Consider the following 24,906-nt stretch of genomic DNA (forward strand, 5'->3'; position numbering starts at 1 on the left):
CAAGAAAGCAGTTGAAATAAAAGAGAAGGCAACACAAAATACAATGCAAAAACACAATGAAGATATGAGAAAGGCTGACTACGCTTCAACTTGCAATGTGTTTAGAACAGCTTATAAGATTGGCAAGCATGGGCGTCCCTTTACAGACATGCCAATAGATGTCCAGTTGCAAGTCTTAAATGGTGTCAAGATGGGCAGAGTTTTGCACTCTAATAACTCATGTGCAAATATACTGGATCACATTGCAGCTGAAATGAAAAAGAAGGTAGTCAATGACATAGTGATGAATGAAAGAAAATTGTGTGTGCTCATTGATGAATCCACTACAATAAGTGGAAAGTCTGTGCTTGTCGTGTGCCTGCGGTCAGCTATTTCCAGTGAAAATCCAGACACAATATTTTTTGAACTGATTGAGCTGCAGGGGACCACAGCAAAGGACATCACTGAAGCACTGTTAGGATGTCTTCATAATAATGGCTTTGACCCTCACTACCTACAGGAACATTTGTTGGCATTTGCTTGTGATGGAGCCTCAGTGATGCTTGGGAGGAAAGCAGGAGTTGCTGCGCAGCTTTGTTCCAAATTCCCTTACCTGTTTGTCTGGCATTGTTCCAATCACAGACTGGAACTGGCAGTTTGTGATGTTTTGAAGGAGGTAGGAGGAATCAACCACTTTAAAATATTCTTAGATCAGCTTTACTCCCTCTGCCATGCATCACCAAAAAACCAAAGGGAGTTAACCGAGAGTGCTCACAATGTTGGACAACGTCTCCTTGTGATAGGCCGTGTTTTATCAGTGCGTTGGGTTGCTTCAAGTGAGAGAACAGTGAAAGCAGTAGGGAGAACTACCAAGCTCTGCAGGTACACTTTACAAGTGCTGCTGCTGATACCAGCAGTGACTCAAGAGAGAGAGCAAAATACAAATTATTTTATAATTTATTTTATATACATTTTGTTAAAAATAAATTTCAATACCTTTTTGCACATTTTATTTATGTTCAGTAGCTCTTTCTAGCTCAAGCAAATCCGCAAACTAATAAAATGATTTATTATTTTGTATAAGGTTGTCTGACTGTTGTATATAAAACCCATTCAATAGTTGTTGTTACCTCAGGGGAGGCGGAAAAAAAATAGAGTACCGGCACCTCTTTTGGGCCACTTAAAGCACTGGGTGGCAGACTGTGCAGATGGACTCCTCCTAGGTGAACTGGATTCAGGAGAAGACCCGTGGCTTGCTAACATCTGCGTGAGAGGCAAAAGCATGACCTTCAAATTAGACTCGGGGGCAGATGTCACAGCTATCTCAGAAGAGACATTCAAAGACATTAAGCAGCCAAATGAGCATCTGCAAAAAGCTGAAAAGCCACTGTATGGACCAGGAGGTGCAGCACTGACCATGCTTGGGTCCACAAAGGAGGACATTTCCTACAGTGACAGGAGCACTGCAGAGACAATCTATGTAGTCAGAAATCTGCGTGTAGCTCTCTTAAGCAGGACAGCTTCTGTGAGACTGAAATTAATTGCCCGAATGGACAATGTTGACCTTGAGACAGTGAAGAAAGCGTACCCGAAGCTATGGGATGGGCTCGGGCTTGTTCAAAAACCGTACACGATTAAGCTGAAGCCCGACGCTAAACCTTATTCACTGAAAGTGCCCAGGCGTGTTCCGCTCCCACTACTGGGCAAAGTCAAAGCAGAGCTACAGAGGATGGAACAGTTGGAGGGGCCCACAGACTGGTGTTGCGGCATGGTCGTAGCCCCTAAAAAGGACAAAGAGACAGTCCGCATCTGCGTGGACATGACACCTTTAAATGGGTCGGTGTGCCACGAAAGATATATCCTTCCCTCTTGTCGACCAAACACTAGGCATGCTCACAGGGGCGCAGTATTTCTCCAAGCTCGATGCTAACATGGGCTTTTGGCAAATGCCGCTATCCAAAGAATCTGCTCTCCTCACCATGTTTATCACGCCATTTGGTAGGTACCATTTCAACTGTCTGCCATTTGGTATTTCCAGTGCACCAGAGCATTTCCAAAACATGATGGTGACAGAAGTGGCAGCCGGCCTCGCGGGAGTCGTATGCCACATGGACGACATCCTGGTCTGGGGATCTACGAGAGAGGAGCACGACATGAGACTCCACGCTGTCCTCGACCGTGCAGAGAAGGCAGGCGTCACCCTGAACATGTCAAAATGTGAGTTTGGCAGATGAGCGGTGAAATTCTTAGGATTCATTGTGTCATCTGAAGGCATGAGTCCCGACCCTGACAAAACTAGCGCGGTGCAGAAGATGAAAGAGCCAAGCACTGTGAGTGAGCTTAGGAGCTTCTTAGGAATGGTGAACCAGCTGGGGAAATTCATCCCAAACCTTTCTGAGAAAGACAAACCACTGAGAGACTTGCTTTCAACTAAAAACATGTGGTACTGGGGGCATGAGCAACAAAACGCCTTTAACAGTTTAAAACAAGAACTGTCATCTGCACCAGTGCTACAGCTCTACAACTCAAACAAACCCCAGAAGATCTCAGCAGATGCCTCTTCATACGGGTTGGGGGCAGTCTTACTACAGAAAGACAATGATGTGTGGTCACCTGTCGCGTATGCCTCGCGATCATTGACAGCCACAGAGCAGCGCTACGCTCAGCTGGAAAAAGAAGCGCTAGCGCTCACCTGGGCCAGCGAAAGATTCAGTGACTTTATTCTAGGGCTACACTTTGAGCTTGAGACCGACCATAAGCCACTAGTGAGCCTACTCGGAGGACAAGCCCTGGATTTGCTTCCACCACGGATACAGAGATTCCGCATGCGCCTGATGAGGTATTCTTACACTATAAGGCACATTCCAGGCAAAAGCCTCACCACAGCCGACACGCTGTCACGGTTGCCGTTGGCAGGCAACGTGATTCCCAGAGACAATGACCTTATGGAGGACACTGATATCTACGTTGACACAGTGCTGGAGGGCCTTCCTACTAGCAGCAAATACCTTTCAGATCTCCGTGAGCAGCTGCAGTCTGACAGCGTCTGTTCGCAAGTCATGAAGTACTGTGCAGAGGGCTGGCCGGACAGGAACCAGCTGCAGGGAGTGGTGAAGCACTACTGGTCTGAAAGAGCAGTTTTGAGTGTACACAATGGACTACTACTGAGAGGTACAAGGTTGGTCATACCTGCAAACATGCGAAACGCAGTTCTGGACAAAATACACGAGGGACACCAAGGAGTAGTCAAGTGTAGAGAACGTGCGTGACAAGCAGTGTGGTGGCCAGGCCTGAGTAACCAGATCGGTGAACTTGTCCTTAAGTTCAGGCTGTGCATTCAGGAGAGAGTTAATGTGAGGGAACCTCTTATGCCCACACGTTTACCTGAGAGGCCATGGCAGAACTTAGGAGCTGATCTGTTCACACTAAAAGACAAAAACTATCTGTTAGTAGTGGATTACTTCTCGAGATATGTCAAGATTGCTCAACTCAGTCCAACTCGTTCAGCCAATGTGATTGTGCATTTAAAGTCAATATTTGCACGCCATGGAATCCCTGAAGTATTGCTCACCGATAATGGGCCACAATTTGCATGTCAAGAAATGAGAGACTTTGCAAAGGACTACTGTTTTGAGCATGTCACCAGTAGTCCCAGATACCCGCAGAGCAACGGCGAAGCGGAGAGAGGCGTCCAGACCGTCAAGAATCTCCTCAAAAAGGCTAGCGATCCATACAAGGCGTTGCTGGCATACAGAACAACAGCACTGGCAAATGGCTACAGCCCGGCTCAACTTCTCATGGGGCGCAGGCTTCGTACTACCTTGCCAATGCTTCCTGAAACCTTACAGTCCTGTCTGCCTGATTTTCAGCAGGTTAGTTGTTCGGAGAGAGAGAAACGGCTGAGACAAACCGAAAGTTTTAACAAGAGACATAGAACGAGAGAACTGGATAAATTGGTGCCAGGACAACCAGTCTGGATCACGGATGCAAGAGCACAGGGCACAGTGACAGCAGTCCACCCGACTCCACGATCGTACGTCATCAGTGGGCCCCAAGGGACAATTAGAAGAAACCGCAGTCATCTTGTGCCGATCCCGCAAACAGAGGCTCAAACCGAAGCCACACAGATCCAAGCTACTCCTACAGAGAAAGTTTCTGAGCCAAGCGCACCCCATACACCAGGTGTGGTTAGAACCCGGTCTGGTAGGGAGGTGATTAAACCCAAAAGACTTGATCTGTGAAGCTGATTGTTTGAAAACGGAAAAGTGTGTTTCAAATGCTGAGTTGTGGTTTTGAGGGTAGCATGTTGAAAAGAAAAAAATGTGTTTATTCTGTTACAGGTTGAAAAGAAAAAAAGTGTTTATTCTGTTACGGGTGGAAAAGAAAAGAGAAAGTGATTATTCTGTTACAGGAGGATAATAGAAAGTGTTTATGACAATACTGACTTTATGTTTCCTGAAATGTTGGGGTATGCCTGTATTGAAAAAAACTATATGCAGTTATGTTTTGTTTGAAGAACAAAAGAATGTACCAGTCTGACTTCAGTAAGGGGGATGTGGTGTAATCTATATTGGTGAATATCATGCGCCACTAGGCGGCAGTACTTACCCTTCTAGACAGGAAGGATGCTATGTGATGGATATAGAGTGAGCTGGAATAAACATGGTGGGGTTCCACATTATTGCCTAAACGAGGAGTTTTATTAAAAGAGCCCAACACAACATTACTGACTAGCACTGCAAAACAGAATTGTTAAAGTTTTAATTTTAATTTCACTTCAGGTTAGATTTTTTTTTTTGTGCGCAGAGACCATGCCAGCAGTGCGCAATTGCGCACGTGCGCAGCTTAGAGGGAACATTGAGTACAATACATCAAATTTTGTACCGGAGCATAGTAGATGTTACCTTTTCTGTAAGGAGGTTTACACTAGACACCATATGATTATGGAGACCCAGTAAATACCAAAAGAAGTCCTACAGATCACCCTCGGTTTTACAAGTTACCTTGAATGTTGGACTCATGGGACCGTAGCAGTTTAATGACTCTTCGCCTTCACTGCTGTTGCAGAGAGAAATGGCAGAGCTTCTGTTTTCCAGCTCGCTCCACTGGTCTCTGCTGTCTGTCAGTCGCTAGGAAAAAAAAAAGAAAAACAGAACATTTGTATTTGATAGACAGATGTGCAGTAAAAGTACTTTCTGTCCTTAATTTGTGTACACTGAAGGCAAGGTAAATATATGCCTCAAAGCAGTATAAAGCACATATTTGCATTGTTTCTTTTCGAGTTTAAGATGATTTAAATTAATAAGCTTTCTTATTTCTTCAAGGCACATTAGTATCCACTTCACCCTTGGGTGGGGAAAAGTAAAATAAAACCAGATGTTGCTAGTTTTGGTATCGCAGCCTTTGTACATTATGGCAGAAAATTTTCCTAAGAGGATCAAGGTTTGTTTCCATAAAGCACAAACCACAATTGTAACAAATAACTACCCCCCATCAAAGACACAATGACAGCATCTTAAACAATAACACTCCAGACATAAGCTGTCGTAGGATTAATGGTACAACAATATACCTCTCTGAAAGTGTAGCTGGCGTTTGGTACTTTTAGAGTGCACCCCTTTCAAATGTTGGCGGGGCTGGGTGTTGATGCATAATTTTGACACTTTTCCCCAATATCGCCCAATTTTAAAGTGTGAAACTTTTAAAACTTGTTTTCACTGTTCGCTCAAACTGCATTAGTTGGTGGCAAAAGCCTAATGAATACCTAGCCCACTGCTGGTGATAAAAACTGGAATTTCCACAGCGCCTTACATCATTGGTGCTTCATTTTGACACCCTCTAAGCCAAAGCAGCATTCTTTCACTTTATTGCTTCAGATCTGGAGCCAAATTCTATGAAATTGGAGTTGTTTAAAAAGCTTGCGTGTACTTCATGAAACACTTTTTATGAAACACTAGGGGAAACAGGACATTTTTCTGGAGCTATGTCAGTAAAGTACTGACATAGCTGCTTTGTAGATGTCTGAATAACAAAATGAAATGCCTAAATCCCAACTTCTTAACATGTGAAACTGTTGGACACATTTGACAAATTGTGTGAGAGATTGAATCATGGAGGCAAAACTGAAGTTAGTTTGTCCTTGATGTTATTATCTCATGAAGATTTCATGAGATTCATTGTTTTTATGTGCACACGATGGATTATAAATGACATAGCCAAATATAAAATTTCAAAATTGTTTCCAGAAGAGTGTAATTCTAGTTGATTTGGAACCTGTGTGCTTGCTGCATGACATCTATGTCAACAGTGTTTTATTGAAAATGGATCTTCAGTCTGCCTTTATTGATAGACTCACAAACCTCCTGACATTTTCTGAGGTAGCATTTTGCAAATCTTACATGAAAGTATGATCTTATTCTCAAGATTGCTCTACATTGATCTTATTGTGCAAAAAGGACAGTTACCTAAGTAAATTTAAATATATATATTTTAAATATATTTTATATGTAATATATAATAAATATATTTTTAATTAATTCTCTCTATATATAATATATATACATGTGTGTGTGTGTGTGTGTGTGTGTGTGTGTGTGTGTGTGTGTGTGTGTGTGTGTGTGTGTGTGTGTAAATCCATAGATTTCCTTACAATCTGTACAAAGCAAACCTTGTTTTGCAGTGTTCTTTCTTCTTCATTGTCCTCCCTCGCCTCATTCTTGTCATCCCTGTGTCGCCACACCCTTATGTGGTGGAGGTCTTCCTTCACTTCATGTGTGAAGTCCACCTCTTCCTCCTGTTCATCATCTCTTGGAGTCTGTCTGCTTTCTGTCGGCCTCCTCTCTTTCTGCAGAGTTGGCTGCACCTCTTCTTCTTCTCTCTCCTGCTCATGCTTGTTATTCTCATTCTTCTCCTCCTGTTCCTTTTGCACCTCCACCTCCCCCTTCACCCTGCAGGCTTCTTCACTGTGGAAAAGACAATTACATTGAACTGACCAAAATGTTGTGATCCAGACACATTACCACAAGTAAAAACCTTGGGGAAAACAACAAAGAAAAAAACTCTACATAACCTACACAAATGACTGCATTTCAAAATGTAAAATCACTTAAGTACTGTACTTGAGCAAAATGAGCAGGGTGTAGTAGAGGCTGACAGTCATACTGTATGATTTCACCTCACATGATATCATCTTTCCCTAACGTTTTCTTAAAAATATAGCAATTATGTTACATTTTACAACTGCAGGAAAAAAGAAAAGAAAATGTTGAAGAAAAGTAAAAAAAAACATATTACTTTTCCTAAAACATCTGCCTGGCTTCCTACAGAAACTACGCAACACTTTTTAAAAGCAGGCATTTGCAAAATATCACCACCAAAATATAATTTTGTATTATTGCAACAAGATAACCCACAATTTTCATGACTGTGACTTATTTATTTTCCTATATTTTCATCAAATAAAGTTTTATTTCATTCCTTTTGTTAAGCAAGCTCACTTCTAATTCTTTTTTCATTATTATTATTTAATTATTTTGTCAACCCAAATACAATATAGCAACATGCTATGTTATATTTTATTTGTAGCTTTTTGTGTTTAAGAATTAGAGAAGATGAGTAATGCTGTGTGTCTATTACCTAGATTGGGCACAGCAAGACATTAAAAAAAAAGAACAAGGAAAAAAAAACTAACAGTGAGTAGGGAGCATATCGTGGCTTCATTGTTCCTGCTGCCAAATACGATGTCATATCTGCTGGCCGGCAGGTTGTGTGCTGCAACCTTGTGTCGTGTGCCAAGAAGACCGATGAGCTGTAAGATGTCCTGACTTCCTTTTTGTCATTCGAGGTCTATAAGAAGTCAAATGCAGAGAAGGGAACACAACATCTTTAATAAATTAATGCTATATACCAAGAGTGTGCAAAAGATGTTTACATCAGACCATGCATTTTTTCTTAGCATTGCAATAATTATTTATTAGAATTATTTACTGTTTCCCCACATAAACCCCTAGGTTACAAGTTATGATTAAAAATCACTACAGGTAATAATAAACATACTTAAATTCCTCCTGTGCTTGCAGAGCAATTTCCCTAACAATCATTATGTAGAGCATTATTAGTGTAAATGATTGGGCAACCAAAGTGCAGATTTGGGAACCATAACAGAGTGTAGATATGAATGTCATGGTAATTTGAGCTTTTAATGATTTCCTTGAACTTTTTCCACTTTACAAAGCATTTAAGCATTTAATGACTTCACTAAACAAGAATTGGTGCACAAGTTCTACAAAGGGTCAAAGGTATACAGACGAGATCAAATAATTATATACCCCCACTATTTTTTGGTTAAATCTCCCTCAATAACTCACATCTTGCCGGGGTGGTTTTAGAAGTCATTAGATCCAAGTGGTTGTCATACTTCTTGCTATATATTTGTCTCAATATTTAAACTCTACCAGGGCCTGGCAGAACTGGTAGAGCTCATTTAAAATTGTTGATTTCTTGGCACTGATCTGGCTTTTAAAACAAACTTTCAATACGGTTGAGCTCAGAGCTTTGAGTGGGCAATTTCAGCAGCTTAATGTAACCCAGTTCCTAAAATCATCTCAAACAAAAGAGAAGAAAAAGCAAAACATTTAATGTTCATTGTTTCTGTTCTTACTGTCCTTGTTTAATGAAAGTGAAACGAGATCAAAATATTTATTTAAACATACACTCAACAAAAATATAAACGCAACACCTTTGTTACTGCTCCCATTCCCCATGGGATGGACGTAGAGACCTAAAATTCATTCCAGATACACAATATAACCATCCCTCCCAAACAGTGGTCACAAATCAGTCCAAATGTGTGGTAGTGGGCACATCTGCTATATTGAGATAATCCATCCCACCTCACAGGTGTGCCACATCAGAATGCTGATCTGACATCATGAGTAGTGCACAGGTGTACCTCAGACTGCCCACAACAAAAGGCCACCCTGGAATGTGCAGTTTTTTGCGCTATTGGGGGTCTGGGGACCCAGAACCGGTCAGTATCTGGTGTGACCACCATTTGCCTCATGCAGTGCAACACATCGTCGCATGGAGTCTATCAGATTGTCAATTGTGGCCTGTGGAATGTTGGTCCACTCCACTTCAATGGCTGTGCGAGGTTGTTGGATATTCGTAGGAACTGGTACACGCTGTCGTATACGCCGGTCAAGCACATCCCGAACATGCTCAATGGGTGACATGTCCGGTGAGTATGCTGGCCATGCAAGAACTGGGACATTCTCAGCTGCCATCTGCCCTGAACAATGTGAACCATGATTCATCCGTGAAGCGCACACCTCTCCAACGTGCCCGACGCCATCGAATGTGAGCATTTGCCCACACAAGTCTGTTACGGCGACGAGCTGGAGTCAGGTCAAGACCCCGATGAGGACGACGTGCATGCAGTTGAGCGTCCCTGAGACGGTTTCTGACAGTTTGTGCAGAAATTGTTTGGTTGTGCAAACCAATTGTTCCAGCAGCTGTCTGGGTGGCTGGTCTCAGACGATCTTGGAGGTGAACCTGCTGGATGTGGAGGTCCTGGGCTGGTGTGGTTACACGAGGTCTGCGGTTGTTAGGCCGGTTGGATGTGCTGCCATATTCTCTGAAACGCCTGTGGAGACGGCTTATGGTTGAGAAATGAACATTCAATGCACGGGCGACAGATCTGGTTGACATTCCTGCTGTCAGCATGCCAATTGCACGCTCCCTCATTGCTTGTGGCATCTGTGGCATTTTGCTGTGAGACAAAACTGCACATTCCAGGGTGGCCTTTTGTTGTGGGCAGTCTGAGGTACACCTGTGCACTACTCATGATGTCAGATCAACATCCTGATGTGGCACACCTGTGAGGTGGGATGGATTATCTCAATATAGCAGATGTGCCCACTACCACACATTTGGACTGATTTGTGACCACTGTTTGGGAGGGATGGTTATATTGTGTATCTGGAATGAATTTTAGGTCTCTACGTCCATCCCATGGGGAATGGGAGCAGTAACAAAGGTGTTGCGTTTATATTTTTGTTGAGTGTAGATGGGACGCAGATTATATATGATATGCTCTGGTCAAACAAGGGTTAAGTTTTCTCAGAGGGTTGATGAGCTCTGATGAGAGCCTATTGTTTTACTCCACTCCTCGCATGTCAGCCAATCGGTGAAGCTCTAGGCAGCTCTTGTCCCTCCTTAGTACCAGCTCCCAAGTTTTCACTCTCTTGATCGTAAAGCCGAACAGAGCAGGCGGACTAAAACTTTGTTATCGGGCAGAGCGAAACCGGAAGGTTTACTGAGCTGTGGCTTCACGTAAACGCTGAGCATCCACTCGACGGCGATCAGGTTTTTATATGGGACGAATCCAAAGACCAGGTCAGCGATTCCAGAACCCAGAGTGTTCCACTGTTCACTGAATGGCGAGCCAACCCAAGATCCTAGGAGACGATATACATATACATGCACACTCATTTGCACATTGATGGACTACAATCCTCTACTGTACAAGTACTACGGTAGGACAGACAATCACACACACACTCCTTGTCGGACGAATTCTATTGGAATACACCCGTTTGTCATGGGCCCCACCGGTACCATTTGGACTTAAAAAAAGACTAATTCTTTTACTTGTGCACAATTTTATTTTATTCTATTTTTTTTGCTACTTTGGGGGAAATTTTTATACTTGACATTCTGTTAAAACCTGTTGAAATACTGTGTTGTTTACAAATTTATTTTACAAGGCTTAACATCACTAAAGTACTTTTGAAGCCACACAACTGTGTTTGTCTGGTTTCTCTGCCATTCGTGTACCAGAGCTCTAAGAGTCGTTCTTAATCTTCTGATGCTAGCCCAAATTACTTATTACCTTGGTAATTATCCATTGGTACTTTATATAACTCCACGTGCTACAAAAGTGGCGAGCCAGCCAGGAGCTCTTTGGTGCATGAATATCAGCAGTGAAACCTCCTTAAAGTGTGTATTTTCATTTAAACATCTTTTGCTATTGCCACAAGATGGATTTTGTATTGAGCTCAGGTATCAAAGTCCCCAATGCAGTAATTGTTAGTGGTATACTCAATTCATCGGATGATGAAGAGGTTCTTGACTTTTTGAAGCAGTATGGTACCTTTAGAGCCGTCCCAGTTGTAGACTCCAAACTCCGAATTTTTCAAAAATCTGATCGTTGAGTACCGAAGTGGTAACTCCATTGATGCCTTAACTGATCTTTTGCCATGAAGTTGAAGGGAAGCCCAGTGTAAAATACCATGTAAGAGCTCTCTCCAGCGTTTACACTGCCACCGGACGTTTACACCGGACGTTAGATCGTTCAGCGGTTTCTCAATACTTGAGTAGCCTTTAGGAACTGGGTTACACCCTCCCCTGGGTTACACCCTCCCCTCTTGAATTCATGCAAGTCCCTTTGCATGCCTACTGCGAACTGCATCATCTAAGAACAATAATTCCACTTTAGCATTTAAAGATTCAATGAAAGCTGTGGTTAAGCCCTGAAATAATGATTTGACCACAGTGACAAGGGGATTTCCCAATTCAGGGTAGTCTAGCCTTTCTGGTGGCTGGCAACTTCTTTCAGATCGTCGGACAGGAATTTCTTTGCTTGTTTGTTCATCTCTCTCCTTGTTTACTGTTTCTCTGTCAAATATCAAGTCCCCTCCTTCCTCATCACTCCCTAACATGTCTGGGGGAAGTAGGATTTGTTCATCCCTCATGTCAGGGCAATCCGTAGAAGGTAAGTCTTTTTCCTTTTCAGATTCATCATTTCCAGGTAAGTCTCTTTCCGTTTCAGGTAAGTCTTCTTCATATGAGGCTTCTCTATAACTTGTGATCTGATTGTCATAAGGTTGGTTGTGGTCAGCATGACTGGCTGGAACAACATCGGATATGGTGCACAAGCTGGAGTATTACCAGCCAACTTGTCTTGATCTGCAGTCACATTATCTTGACCAAGACTTGATTTATGAGTCAGCAGAACATCTCGCTTGACAATGTACGCCGAGTCATTTGGCACTGATCTATCTGCAAACCAGTGGATTGAAACAGTATCATCCTCGTCCGAGGGGTGATCTGCTCTTTCATTGTCTTTGTGAGTGGTCTGTTGCGTTCTGGGCCTTTTCTTTGGTTTTGGTTCTTCAGGTTTCACTTCCTTGGCTGCAGAGAGGAACCCACAAGGGAGTAAGAGGTCTCTGTGTAGGGTGCGTAAGGGGCCATCCCCGCCCTCTGGTATAACGGTGTAGACGGGGAGGTCTCCAGCTCGTTTCACCACCACGTAGACGGTCTGCTCCCATTTATCGGCGAGTTTGTGCTTCCCTCGAATGCATATGTTCCTGACAAGGCTGGACTGGGACAAAAAATCGGCCCGGGCATTTTGACTAGAGACCGGCCCACCAGGATAAAGATTGAAAATGTGACGTCATTCAGGGGTAAAACCGCAAAGGATTCTGGGAACTTGTGGCAAGAGGTACTAGCGCACGCAGGCTTTCAATTGAGCTCAGTTACACAGCGATAATAAGAAACCCAAAAAATGGCAAGAAGCTGTTGTATTATTAACTGCAATAGCCGGTCGCATGACAGCCACGGGAAGCCGACGGGTAAAGAGATCGTTTTTTTTTTTTTATCGGATTACGTCCTTGAAGAGAAATTTTTTTAAGCCATGTTTCCGAAGTAAGAGCCGACGGATGGTCTGGATATGCCAAATATAATGTCTCAGAACACTCCAGCTCACATGTTAGTCTGCTCCAAGCATTCCCACAAAGGTCAGAGTTTTGTAGTAGTTAATACGTCATTTTTCTTAACATAATTGGTGATATAGGTTACAAGCAAGTCTGGCGCTGAACAGAAATTGTCGCGCTATGCTATTTATTGTGCATAAATAGTGAATTGTCCTGACACAATATTGCGTTTCGCTTCTGTTGTTACCATGGTACATTGACAAAAACATATACTTTTATTCACAGGATAAAACAGTTGTTTTGTATCACTAATTGTCCAGTACGATTACAGCATACAATATTATTGTCACTGCTACATTTCTGTAATGCTACCAGAAATTATTTCCACTGCTAATTAATTACGGTTGAGCTCAAAGGTTATATTAATAAACGGTTAACGAATGTGTATTTATGACGACGATTTGTGAGACTGGTAAACTTACCTTTGTTCGTACGATGGTCTTTCGTTCTACACGGTGCATTTCAAGGTCCTGCACCCATCCGTCGGTAAACTGTACCTGGGCTTGTTGCAGTGACCTGAAGTTACTAAACTTCATGAGTGTATGCACTCACTCCAAGAAAAACAAGAAGGTATTGAAACCGGAGAATGAATGTTTTGCGGTGCTGCAAATGCTTGCATTTGATGCGGTACTTGGATTGTTTTGCCACGAGTTCCTGGCATGCAATGTGCGAAAATCACGTGATTGCTAAACAAGGGGGCGGGTGCATCCGGCCTCCTCGGCTGTAATTGGTCCAGCCCAGAGTCGATCATGACCAATTGGCCAATCCAACACCTTTCATTATATATACCCTGAAAAAAAACAAAAAATCCATCGGCCCATAAAAACAAAAAATCGCCAGCGGCCCACTGGGCAAATGCCCGGTATGCCCGATGGCCAGTCCAGCTATGATTCCTGACCAGCACTCGGTCCCCAATTTCCAAGGTAGATGTGGTCACATGTTTGTCAAATCTGGTTTTGTTCATTTCGGCTACCTTTGCAGCACTCCGTGTAGCTATTTTATAGCTCTCCTCGAGATGGAATTTGAGGTCCTTAACATATTGGAAGTGTGACTTTTTTCATTGTTCTCTCACAGGTAAACCAAATGCTAAGTCGACAGGCAACCGTGGCTGACGCCCAAACATCAGCTCATACGGTGTGAATCCAGTCACCTCGTTCTTGGTATGCATGAACTAAAGGCTTTACAAAATCCTTCCAACGTGACTTGTCTTTGTTCTCCAGAGTTCCAAGCATACTTAAGAGTGTTCGGTTAAAACGCTCCACCGGGTTGCCCCTGGGGTGGTACGGCGTAGTCCGAATCTTCTGTACGCCTATTACTTCACACAGCCCCTTGATCAGCTGAGACTCAAAATCAGGCCCTTGATCTCTGTATAATTTTTCAGGAATGCCATAGTGTACTATGAAATGGTCCCACAGACACTTTGCGACAGTCTGAGCTTTTTGGTTCGATGTTGGGATAGCGACTGCATATTTAGTAAAATGATCTGTGATGACAAGAACATCTTTCACATTACTGCTGTCTGGTTCAATGGATAGGAAATCCATGCAGACTAACTCAAGGGGTCTTGATATTCACCAAAGGTGCAGCCTTCTCAGGTAACGTTTTCCTGCGCACACACCTGTGGTAGGTCTTTATCTTTTTCTCCACATCTGAGGACATTCTCGGCCAATAGAACCTTGCTCTGACCAGATCGAGTGTGCACTCTATTCCCATATGACCCATGTTGTCATGTAGGCTTGTCAACACAGACTCTCGCAGGTCTTCAGGTAAGACCAACTGATAATGTTTACTACCACCTTCATGGCGTGTTCTGTAGAGAATGTCATTGCACAGCTCGAACCTGTTCAACTCTCTCAGCAATAGGACTACGTCTGGAAGTTCTTTCCTCAATGTGGGAGGGGGTTTCTTCCCACTCTCCATCTGGGTGATAATATGTCTGATGCACCGATCAGATCTCTGGCTGTCTCTGAGATCTGCCTGTGAGAGTTTGGGAATGACTTATAGGCCTCCCAACGTCTCTTCGTGCTCAAAACTGTCAGGTACAGCATCTTCAGAAATGGCAAGACTTTTGACAAGGGATATACCTGCATCATCACCCAAAGCTTCAGAGGTGGTTGAATGATAAACAAACTGTTTCTCACAGATAGCATGAACAACATCCTGATGGACTGAGTCAATATTGTCTGGATCTGACAGATGTTATTTTGCGAACTCTCTTTTTGAGATGTAAGGTCATCAGGTAGCTTGCCATGAGGACGACGCGAGAGTCCATCGGCATCTCCATTTTGTTTTCCAGAACGATACTGGAGTCTGAAATTGAATGTAGAGAGGGCCGCCAACCACCTGTAGCTGGTTGCATCGAGTTTTGCTGAGGTGAGGATGTAGGTCAGAGGGTTTGAAACTGTGACAACGGTGAACTGATTGCCATAGAGGTAGTCACTCAGCTTCTCTGTTACAGCCCACTTTAAAGTCAAAAACTCGAGCTTATGTGCTGGATAGCGGGACTCACTACACGATGAACCTCAACTCGCGTAGGCGATAACCCACAGCTGTCCCTCCTGCTCCTGGTATAAGGCTGCTCCAAGGCCCCTAGTGCTCGCATCTGTATGAAGGATGTAAGGCAGCTTTGGGTCAGCAAAGGCCAGGACTGGAGGCGATGTTAGCTTGTCAATGATAGCCTCAAATGCTTTCTGGCATGCAGGGGTCCACTGTCCGTAAAACGGCTCCTTTGGATCATGATACTGATTACTCCTCCCTTTTGATTTGCAATGCTTCCTCAGTGGTGGATAACCGGACACTTTGGGAAGGTCTGGGTTAGCCGATGATGAGCCGGAACCATGGAGGAGCGCTAATGGACTTCAGCTTGGGTTGAAGCCCTCCAGCGCTTCCCAGGAAGATGATGACATGCTGGACATCGGCCTGGACATCCATGGTTTGTCGGAGGATGAGCAGGAGAGCTCATTGTCTGCCCAGTGTGCCGCTACTGCTGCACCGGTTGGCCACGATGACGCCTCTCTTTTTTCCCTTTTTCACCGTGCTGCTGAGAAGCTGCAGACCGATTTTTCCTCCGAACGGAGCCCGCAATGGCCAAAATCCCTCAGGCCGGCACTGTGCCATGAGCTCCGTCACTATGCTCCAGACATGCCAGGCGATGTGCCTGGCGGAGCTCGGATCTCTGGTTCCTGATGACAGCCCGCTGGCACCTTTTCTTAACAAGGTCAGAGTCGCCACGGATTACATCCTCCGTGCATCCTGCTGTGCAGCGCTCTCCCTGGGCTTCAACAGTAGTGGCACAGAGGTGTGGCTGACCCTCTCTGACGTCCTGGATATGGACAGGGTTTTATATCTGTGTCTGCGGCTGGGTTATTCGGACATTTAAGCTCTGCGCGACATCATCCCCTGACGTCAGGCGAGGCCCAAGCCTGCAGCTACCCCTCACAGGCCCGCCACTCCTTTGCCGACTGGCAAGAGACCAGCACCTACTGCCGCAGTGGGTGTGCTGCCAGCAGGAGCACATCCTCCAGTCCGAGCTCCACGCCAATCGGTCTGGAGCCCCCGGTGGAACCCAACGCCCAGAAGGAAGAAGCCTCAGCCCTCCTAGCTGTGGTTCCGAGTGGAGAAGGGGTCCAGCAGCAGGAAGACGCTACTTTAACCCCTCTGTTGCCGCCCAAAAGGTGCCACTTAAGTTCTCTCCAAGCACAAACCCCCTGCACACAAAATGCCTCAGGTTGTAACTCCCTGTTCAGGTGTGTTAAATGTTCAGGTGACCACATTAAGTGTCGCCGCTGTTTTTCATTGTTGTACCAATGGCCAGACATGCTCCTGTATGCATTTCCCCCCAGTGGAAATGATATCTCCAGTTCTAGAGACAGTGTGTCGGCAGTCTCTCTCTCTGATTCTAGTGGCCCCTTGGTGTCCACAAGGTCATGGTATGAAGAGATAATCAGCCTGCTAGCAGCAGCGAGTCCTTGGCAGATTCCAATCCGCAGGGACCTCCTCGCTCAGGCAGGAGGAGAAGTGGTTCATCCACGCCTGTGGCGTGATCTGTGCACCTTCATGCTTACCTCCTGAGAGGTCAAACTTGATTGCTAAGGTTCTGCCACCTAGTAGCAACAATTCAGAGCGCTAGGGCCCCATCTACTAGAGGCTTGTATGCTTACAAATGGCGAGCCTTCGAGCAATGGTGCCAGGACCGCCACACTCTCCCATTTCAGTGCTCTATCCTTCCTGTTGTGTTCAGGTCAAATTTGACCGATTTACAGCTTAAAGCACTCATAAATATTGTGTTTTACATCCGATTGCCTCAAGGCCTTATGCATCCTCCACACCATGCACTAGAACATTTCACAGTGATTATCGCCTCTTTTGTTGAATTTTGAGTGTTTGATTACATCTGTGGTGTTCCCGGTCAAAGGTGATCGCCATAGGAAATGAATGGGAATCCCACTGAATAGTCCACTGAACGACCCATTGAGTGGGCCACTGAACGACACCCACTGAACAACACCACAGAATGGGTCTCTAAACGACCCATTGAATGGGCTGCTGAACGACACCCATTGAATGACCCACTGAATTGGCCACTGAACAGGTGGGTGGAGCGCCTACCAGTTATGTTATGACTGAGAACCTTCACAGACATACCAGCTATGTACAATGCAGGCCCTGAGGTGACAGTTGATGAGCACCTGGTACCTTTCAGAGGTTGCTGTTTCTTCAAGGTGTACATTCCAACAAACCAGGAAAAAAAGAATAAAGATCTGGGTAGCAGATCTTTATACACACACACACACACACACACACACACACACACACACACACACACACACACACACACACACACACACACACACACACACACACACACACACACACACACACGGCTTCTGTATTTTGCTTCTGTATTTTGTAATACATTTTCAGTGCGTATTTGTATTTTCAATGCAGTTATTTTATGTCTAATTCTATTTATTCATGTTAAACACTACTTTGAGACATTGTTCAGAGCTAAAGAAGGTTGAGTAAATTAATAAAAATAACCGAAGGGCTATTGTGGATGTTTTGACATTCCTGCAGGAGCTGCTCAATAAGGGCCTTTCATTTTCAACAATTACGGTTTATTTAGCACCTATATCTGCTTGTCATGTTGGCTTTGACAGGCTGACACCAGGTGCACATCCCCTTGCTATACATTTTCTGAAAGGGGTTCGCTGGCTGAGAGCCATGCTTAAGTCCAGTGTCCCTGCTTGGGACTTGTCTTTGGTGCTGTTTAAACCCATTGAATCTGTGGATATGAAATTTCTTTCAAATAAGACTCCATTCCTTCTTGCTTTGGCTTCGGCAAAGCGGGTGGGTGTCCTCATGTGCTGTCTGTGCATCCCTCCTGCACATAGTTCTCTCCTGATGGCCACAAAGTCATAATGCGTCCAAATGCTGCCTATTTTCCCAAGATCATGCCTGCATTTTATAGCTCAATGGAGTTTGAGGTGCTGAGCTTTTGCTCCCCTCCTTTGGCATCTGAGGAGCAGAGGAAGATGCATTCTCTTTGTCCAGTGCGTGTGCTACACACCTACATTGAGCGCGCTTAGAATGTGCATTTGTGTGACCAGCTGTTTTTCTGCTTCGCTAATCCAACTAAAGGTAGAGCTCTGTCTAAACAGAGGCTGTCCCACAGGATTATAGAAGCTATCTCACTGGTGTACAGCACCAAAGGCCTTGCTTTGCCCCACTTACAGTGGGGCAAAAAAGTATTTAGTTAGCCACCGATTGTGCAAGTTCCCCCACCTAAAATGATGACAGAGGTCAGTAATTTGCACCAGAGGTACACTTCAACTGTGAGAGACAGAATGTGAAAGAAAAATCCATGAATCCACATGGTAGGATTTGTAAAGAATTTATTCGTAAATCAGGGTGGAAAATAAGTATTTGGTCAATAACAAAAATACAACTCAATACTTTGTAACATAACCTTTGTTGGCAATAACAGAGGTCAAACGTTTACTATAGGTCTTTACCAGGTTTGCACACACAGTAGCTGGTATTTTGGCCCATTCCTCCATGCAGATCTTCTCGAGAGCAGTGATGTTTTGGAGCTGTCGCCGAGCAACACGGACTTTCAACTCCCGCCACAGATTTTCTATGGGGTTGAGGTCTGGAGACTGGCTAGGCCACTCCAGGACTTTCAAATGCTTCTTACGGAGCCACTCCTTTGTTGCCCGGGCCGTGTGTTTTGGATCATTGTCATGTTGGAAGACCCAGCCTCGTTTCATCTTCAAAGTTCTCACTGATGGAAGGAGGTTTTGGCTCAAAATCTCACGATACATGGCCCCATTCATTCTGTCCTTAACACGGATCAGTCGTCCTGTCCCCTTGGCAGAAAAACAGCCCCATAGCATGATGTTTCCATCCCCATGCTTCACAGTAGGTATGGTGTTCTTGGGATGCAACTCAGTATTCTTCTTCCTCCAAACACGACGAGTTGAGTTTATACCAAAAAGTTCTACTTTGGTTTCATCTGACCACATGACATTCTCCCAATCCTCTGCTGTATCATCCATGTGCTCTCTGGCAAACTTCAGACGGGCCTGGACATGCACTGGCTTCAGCAGCGGAACACGTCTGGCACTGCGGGATTTGATTCCCTGCCGTTGTAGTGTGTTACTGATGGTGACCTTTGTTACTTTGGTCCTAGCTCTCTGCAGGTCATTCACCAGGTCCCCCCGTGTGGTTCTGGGATCTTTGCTCACCGTTCTCATGATCATTTTGACCCCACGGGATGAGATCTTGCGTGGAGCCCCAGATCGAGGGAGATTATCAGTGTGTCTTCCATTTTCTGATGATTGCTCCCACAGTTGATTTTTTCACACCAAGCTGCTTGCCTATTGTAGATTCACTCTTCCCAGTCTGGTGCAGGTCTACAATACTTTTCCTGGTGTCCTTCGAAAGCTCTTTGGTCTTGGCCATGGCGGAGTTTGGAGTCTGACTGTTTGAGGCTGTGGACAGGTGTCTTTTATACAGATGATGAGTTCAAACAGGTGCCATTCATACAGGTAACGAGTGGGGGACAGAAAAGCTTCTTACAGAAGACGTTACAGGTCTGTGAGAGCCAGAGATTTTCCTTGTTTGAGGTGATCAAATACTTATTTTCCACCCTGATTTACCAATAAATTCTTTACAAATCCTACCATGTGAATTCATGGATTTTTTTTTCACATTCTGTCTCTCACAGTTGAAGTGTACCTCTGGTGCAAATTACTGACCTCTGTCATCATTTTAAGTGGGGGAACTTGCACAATCGGTGGCGAGGTGGACCCACTGAGCATTTTGGCTCGGTGAAGAGCGGCTATTGAACTGAGGGATGACTGTGATGACAGCGGTTATATGTGCAGGTGGGCTGTATCCCAATTCAGGATCTGCAGCCTTAAAGTACGCGGCCTCAACAATCCTCAAGGGCCACGTACTTAAAGACCGCTAAGGCCGGAAGTGCGAGGCTTGTGAAATGGGACGGTCCAGCCTCCGTTGCGCTGCCCAGGTTGCCTAGCAACCATAATACTAACAGCTGGAAACGTTTCATACAGCATTGTTTGACAGAATTGAAGGAGAAAATCTTTTGTTCATTTGTTTTTTTGTTTCTACATGAGCTTTGATCATTCTTTGTAAGATTAAGGTCAGCTATTGAACGGCGTATATTTTAAAGTACAGGCTTTAAAACCAAGTTAGTACAAACGTCACTAATGTCACATAACTTTGCCGACATGTGGCCAACAGTAATGTTTTAATGTTCTTCGTTATTAAACATTTGCACATAAATAAGTGACATAATATTCAGTACTTACTTAAAGTTTACTCTTCGGGCGCCCCTCATCCGCAGTTTTTTTTCGGCAAAATTATCCACACCCACCGCCGCGCTATGCATTCTGGGATATGTTGGGCCACGAAGTCTACACCGCCACGTCCTTAAAATTCAGGGAAATGAAGGACGCATTTGAGGGCCGCATTTTGAGCATCCTTCGAATTGGGACAGCCTTCGTCGCGTCGCTGTGACGTAATCGGCCTTAAAATGCGGCCTTTAAGGCTGCAGTCCTGAATTGGGATACAGCCCTCATCTGCCTTAAAGACGTGAATAAAGGTTTCTTCAGCCAGGACATGCGAGGGCGTGATATCCCTTACTTATGTGTTGTACCTCGTTCCTCTCCTTCAGGGAACAGAAGTTATAGACATAACTATTCGTTTCAAGTCTTTAGGTTTTGTCACTGTGCCTCCCCTGTATTACACGTTTCATGTCTAGTCTCCCTTGTCTTCATGTTTGTTTATCGCCTGTGTCTGTTTTGTGTCAGTTATGTTCCCATGTCTGATTCTTCCCCAGTCCCTGTGTCAAAGTGTGTGGCTCATGTTTCCTGTTTTATTTTGATAGTCCCTTGAGATGTGTTCAGAGTGTTCTGTTTTGCTTCCTCCCTGTCTCATTGTGTCAGATGAGTTCCAGCTATGTTTCCCTCCTGATTCTCATCCCCTCATTATCCTTTGTGTATTTAGCCCTCTGTCTTCCTTTGCCTGTTGTTGGACTGTCTGCCCTTTGTTTCCTAGTCCCATGTTTTTCTTGTTCCAGGTAATTTCGATCCATGTACTTAGTGTTTAGTTAGTTGAATATTAGTCTTCCTTTGCTTTGTTTGCATTTCATGCAGCCAGAAATAAAGGCTCACTTTTTGTTAATATTAAATTGTGTCTTGGTAGTCTGAATTTGGGTCTACTCTCTCTCTACACTCTTCACCGTCTGCCACTGCAGACATGACAATTTGAGCCTATATGAATGCTTCAACACTATGCACGCAATTCTTGTTTTTAAAGTCATTAAAGGCGTACGCTGTATAATCATTCCACTCTGAAAAAAATAACAAAATGACATGGCAATCATGCCCATGATGAGTGTATGTAAACATCTTACTACAACTGTAAACCAGAACTCTTGTGTCTGAATGAACCTCAGATCACTATAGTGAGGTAAATCTGCACTGAAGATGTAGGTTTAACACTATGTTAGTATGCCATTGAAGGTACAAATCTATTTGACCTTCACTGGAGCTTCTGTTGAAGTGTCCTGGGTCCTACTCCTTGGTTCTAGTCCTCCTGCCTCCTCCTGTCCCTCTTCATCCACCTGATGTTGGTCACTCTGAGGGTTTGGTGGTGATGCTGAAGGTCTCTGCTCCTTTGCCCTGCAGCCATTCTGCATCTCTTGCTCATTACGGGTTTCTAGCCTGTGGCTCCAGTCACTGAAACCTTCATCTTCATCCAGGCCCACGGAGCAACTGGGCTTCAGCTCCTCATCTGACCTAAGAATAGAGCACAGAAAATGTATCACTTACCTGATCTCAGAAACCGAAGCCTTGGCCTTGGGTGCAGTGTTTTTAGTCATGTAGTCTTTGACATGTAGTCTTTGACTGTGTTAGGGAGATTTGGACATTTTCACAGTACTCATAAGTAATTGGTCCTTTAAACAGAGGAAGGAGAAGTATCACATGCCTTTATGGGAAAGCCTGAAAGTCTCACAACATAGTATAACCAAAAACAATGTGTAAATAATTGTCAGAAAATAGCTTTAATACTTAATTTATGTATTGTAATTTAACCATGTTTTCATTATTGCTAATCTTAATGACATTCATAGTCCATATGGCAGACATCCAGGTTTATAATATCACTACAATAATCACTATCAGTGGTGCAAAAGGTCAATGTGAAGTTAGGCAGAAGATGGAAAATAACTAATCAGTAAATCTGGCAAAAATGGTCAGAATCTTACTAACTTTAATAAAATAAAATCTTGACAGCAGACATGGAGTTCAGGACCCAATCTGATCATTTGAAATTTTCTGACTCTGTGTGTGAGAGCTCACCTGTCTGAGGTGTAGAAAGGTAGAGCTTTTAATCTACTATCCTGAGTGAGCCCATCCCAGTCAAGAGAAGAATAGTTATCAATAATTAATACGGTTTTCTCTCACATTGGGAACACCCTTACACAAGTTTAAATGATTCCCTCTTATGATTACACCCCCTCCACGACTTGAAGTCTTATGCACAACATCTGATGACCTGTATGTACCAACCATGCTGAACTGATTTTTTTTTCCAAACTGACCACATAAGGTAGGAAAATATAAAAGGAAAGCCAGTCAGTTTTCTTATTTTCAGTTAATTCTGCTATTCACATTTTCAGAACTTGATAGTCAAGTTTAGATTCTGTTTAGTTAAATTTGTTAGGCAGCAAGTGAGCTTGCTTCGGAGCAAACAAAGAAAATATATTCATGGGGGCAAAACTGTTGAAAGATGGCTGGCAGGTGGCATATGGGATCTTAGGTTTCAAGCTCCATGGAAACAGAGACAATAACTGTGGAAACACCAAACAGAGGCACTGCTGCCTCCAGTTTCAGAAAACCTCAAGTCAGCAAACCAACCTTATAAGCAGCAACAGATTAAAAGCTACTGATGTCTCTAAATAACTCCAAGTAGAATTTGTTTTTACACAAATGTTTCTCTTAAAAAAAGCCATTTTCAGATTGTCCCTTGCTAGAGCAGGAGGCACTGGATGTCCTTTGGCAGAATGTCTTACACTGGATCTTCTTCCTGATGCAAACTCAGAGGGGATTTGTGTCTCTCACTGGAATCAAACTGTCACCCTCATACTTGCCAAGCATATGTGTTAACCATTACACCACTGGAAATTCCAGAGTACCCTAGATTTCTCTATAAAGGTTCATATTATATTCAGCATTTCAGATTTTAGCAACTGGAATTCTATTTAGATTCATCTAATTCAAATCTTGTCCTTTTAGCAATCTATAATAACAGGTGTCTCACAAACTAATTATATGTGACTGGGTGGTAGTTAAGGCAATGGGTCAGGAAAAGAACTTACAGTTGTTAATACAGACATTTTCTGATAAGAGGATGAGTGAGTTGTGCAGTTTTTGCTGAGTATCATAAACTCAAGCGATGGGAATATTTCCTCCAGAGATTCCCTTTCTGACATCTGCCCATACAACCGGAAGCTGATGGTGCAGCAGCTTTTTCAGCTCCTTTACCTGCAGCATCACTGGGCTAGGTAACTGGGCTGAATGTACTGATGACACCAACACACGCTTTTCCACAACAATCAGCACAGACAGGCTGAGCTGTAAACATGAAGAGCAGCCCGTCTTCAGTGTTTGCTGTAAATGCAATGGTTGGGTTAGTGAGAGAAACCAAGCCTTGTTGGAACAGATAGTATCAGCTGAGAAGTCTTGCTAGAAAGCAATCCAAGCAAATTAAATATTCTTCTTGGTTGTCTTATTGGTGTACTAATCCCAGCTTCACTTGATTAACATTCCTAAGTTTTATAAACTGCTGCATAAAGACTAAACATGCATGCAACTCATTAGAAGAGTCTTTAACTTGGACATTTTGCAAAGTTTGTGATGTGAATTCTTGTTGTTTTAAGTTTATCAATTTATTACTGTGAAGTATTCACAGAGCACAAGCTGTCCTTGTGTTTAATGAAAGTACAGCCTCTCTAAGCAATAAAACATATTTTTTAAAAGTGATGTAAGTGGATGGATGGATACATATCCTTTTACAGCTCTGTAACATTTCTTTGGGTGGAAGACTATAAAAAACTCAGCTTAAGCCTAAGATAAAAGGTTATTTGTTATGTGACGAGAAAAATTACATACTTTTATATTTTCTGTTTCTAGACAGACTTGTTGATATTTACGTAGCAAAAGCTGTAAGAAGCTGAATAAGAAGCTGGAGGCCTGACAAACAATGTGTGCTACAACATTACTTACTCTGTGTTTTGTGTGTAGTGGTTCTGTTGGGTGGGCTCGAGCCAGGACGGGCTCTTCTCTCCTCTCTGCTTTTCCCTGGCCCTTCTCCTTCTCTCCCGCTCAATCTCTTCAGCATCCTCCTGGCTCCGCTGTGCTGTCACCCTGCAGTTCGCACAAATATCATTACACTTACAGGACACACAGTGTATACTGCAAATGCAATGTTATACATTTTAGAAAAGACCTTTTAAGAGGCTATATGTAGCTTATCCAGCCCTTACTGGATAAGCGCAAGGACATGGATGGATGGATATATTAACTCTAAATGGAAATCAATTCTTCATTAATTTTTACATACA

At 43.7% G+C, this 24,906-nt stretch overlaps 1 protein-coding gene across 3 annotated transcripts in view; it reads right to left on the reverse strand.

The window, feature by feature from the left end:
* The window catches only part of lsp1b (lymphocyte specific protein 1 b), a 61,901-nt gene that overhangs the window by 31,098 nt on the left and 5,897 nt on the right, over nucleotides 1-24,906 (reverse strand). For all 3 annotated transcript variants that reach the window (XM_080303610.1, XM_026155689.2, XM_026155610.2), the window contains exons 2-6: nucleotides 24,569-24,709; nucleotides 21,820-22,078; nucleotides 7,670-7,824; nucleotides 6,647-6,941; nucleotides 4,983-5,108 (exon numbers count right to left, since the gene is read on the reverse strand). In XM_080303610.1, the coding sequence (XP_080159736.1) occupies nucleotides 4,983-5,108; nucleotides 6,647-6,941; nucleotides 7,670-7,824; nucleotides 21,820-22,078; nucleotides 24,569-24,709 (976 nt within the window). The remainder of the gene's footprint in view (nucleotides 1-4,982; nucleotides 5,109-6,646; nucleotides 6,942-7,669; nucleotides 7,825-21,819; nucleotides 22,079-24,568; nucleotides 24,710-24,906) is intronic.

This window comes from Astatotilapia calliptera, chromosome 1 (genome assembly GCF_964374335.1).
Source record: "Astatotilapia calliptera chromosome 1, fAstCal68.1, whole genome shotgun sequence".
Classification (NCBI taxonomy): Eukaryota; Metazoa; Chordata; class Actinopteri; order Cichliformes; family Cichlidae; genus Astatotilapia; species Astatotilapia calliptera.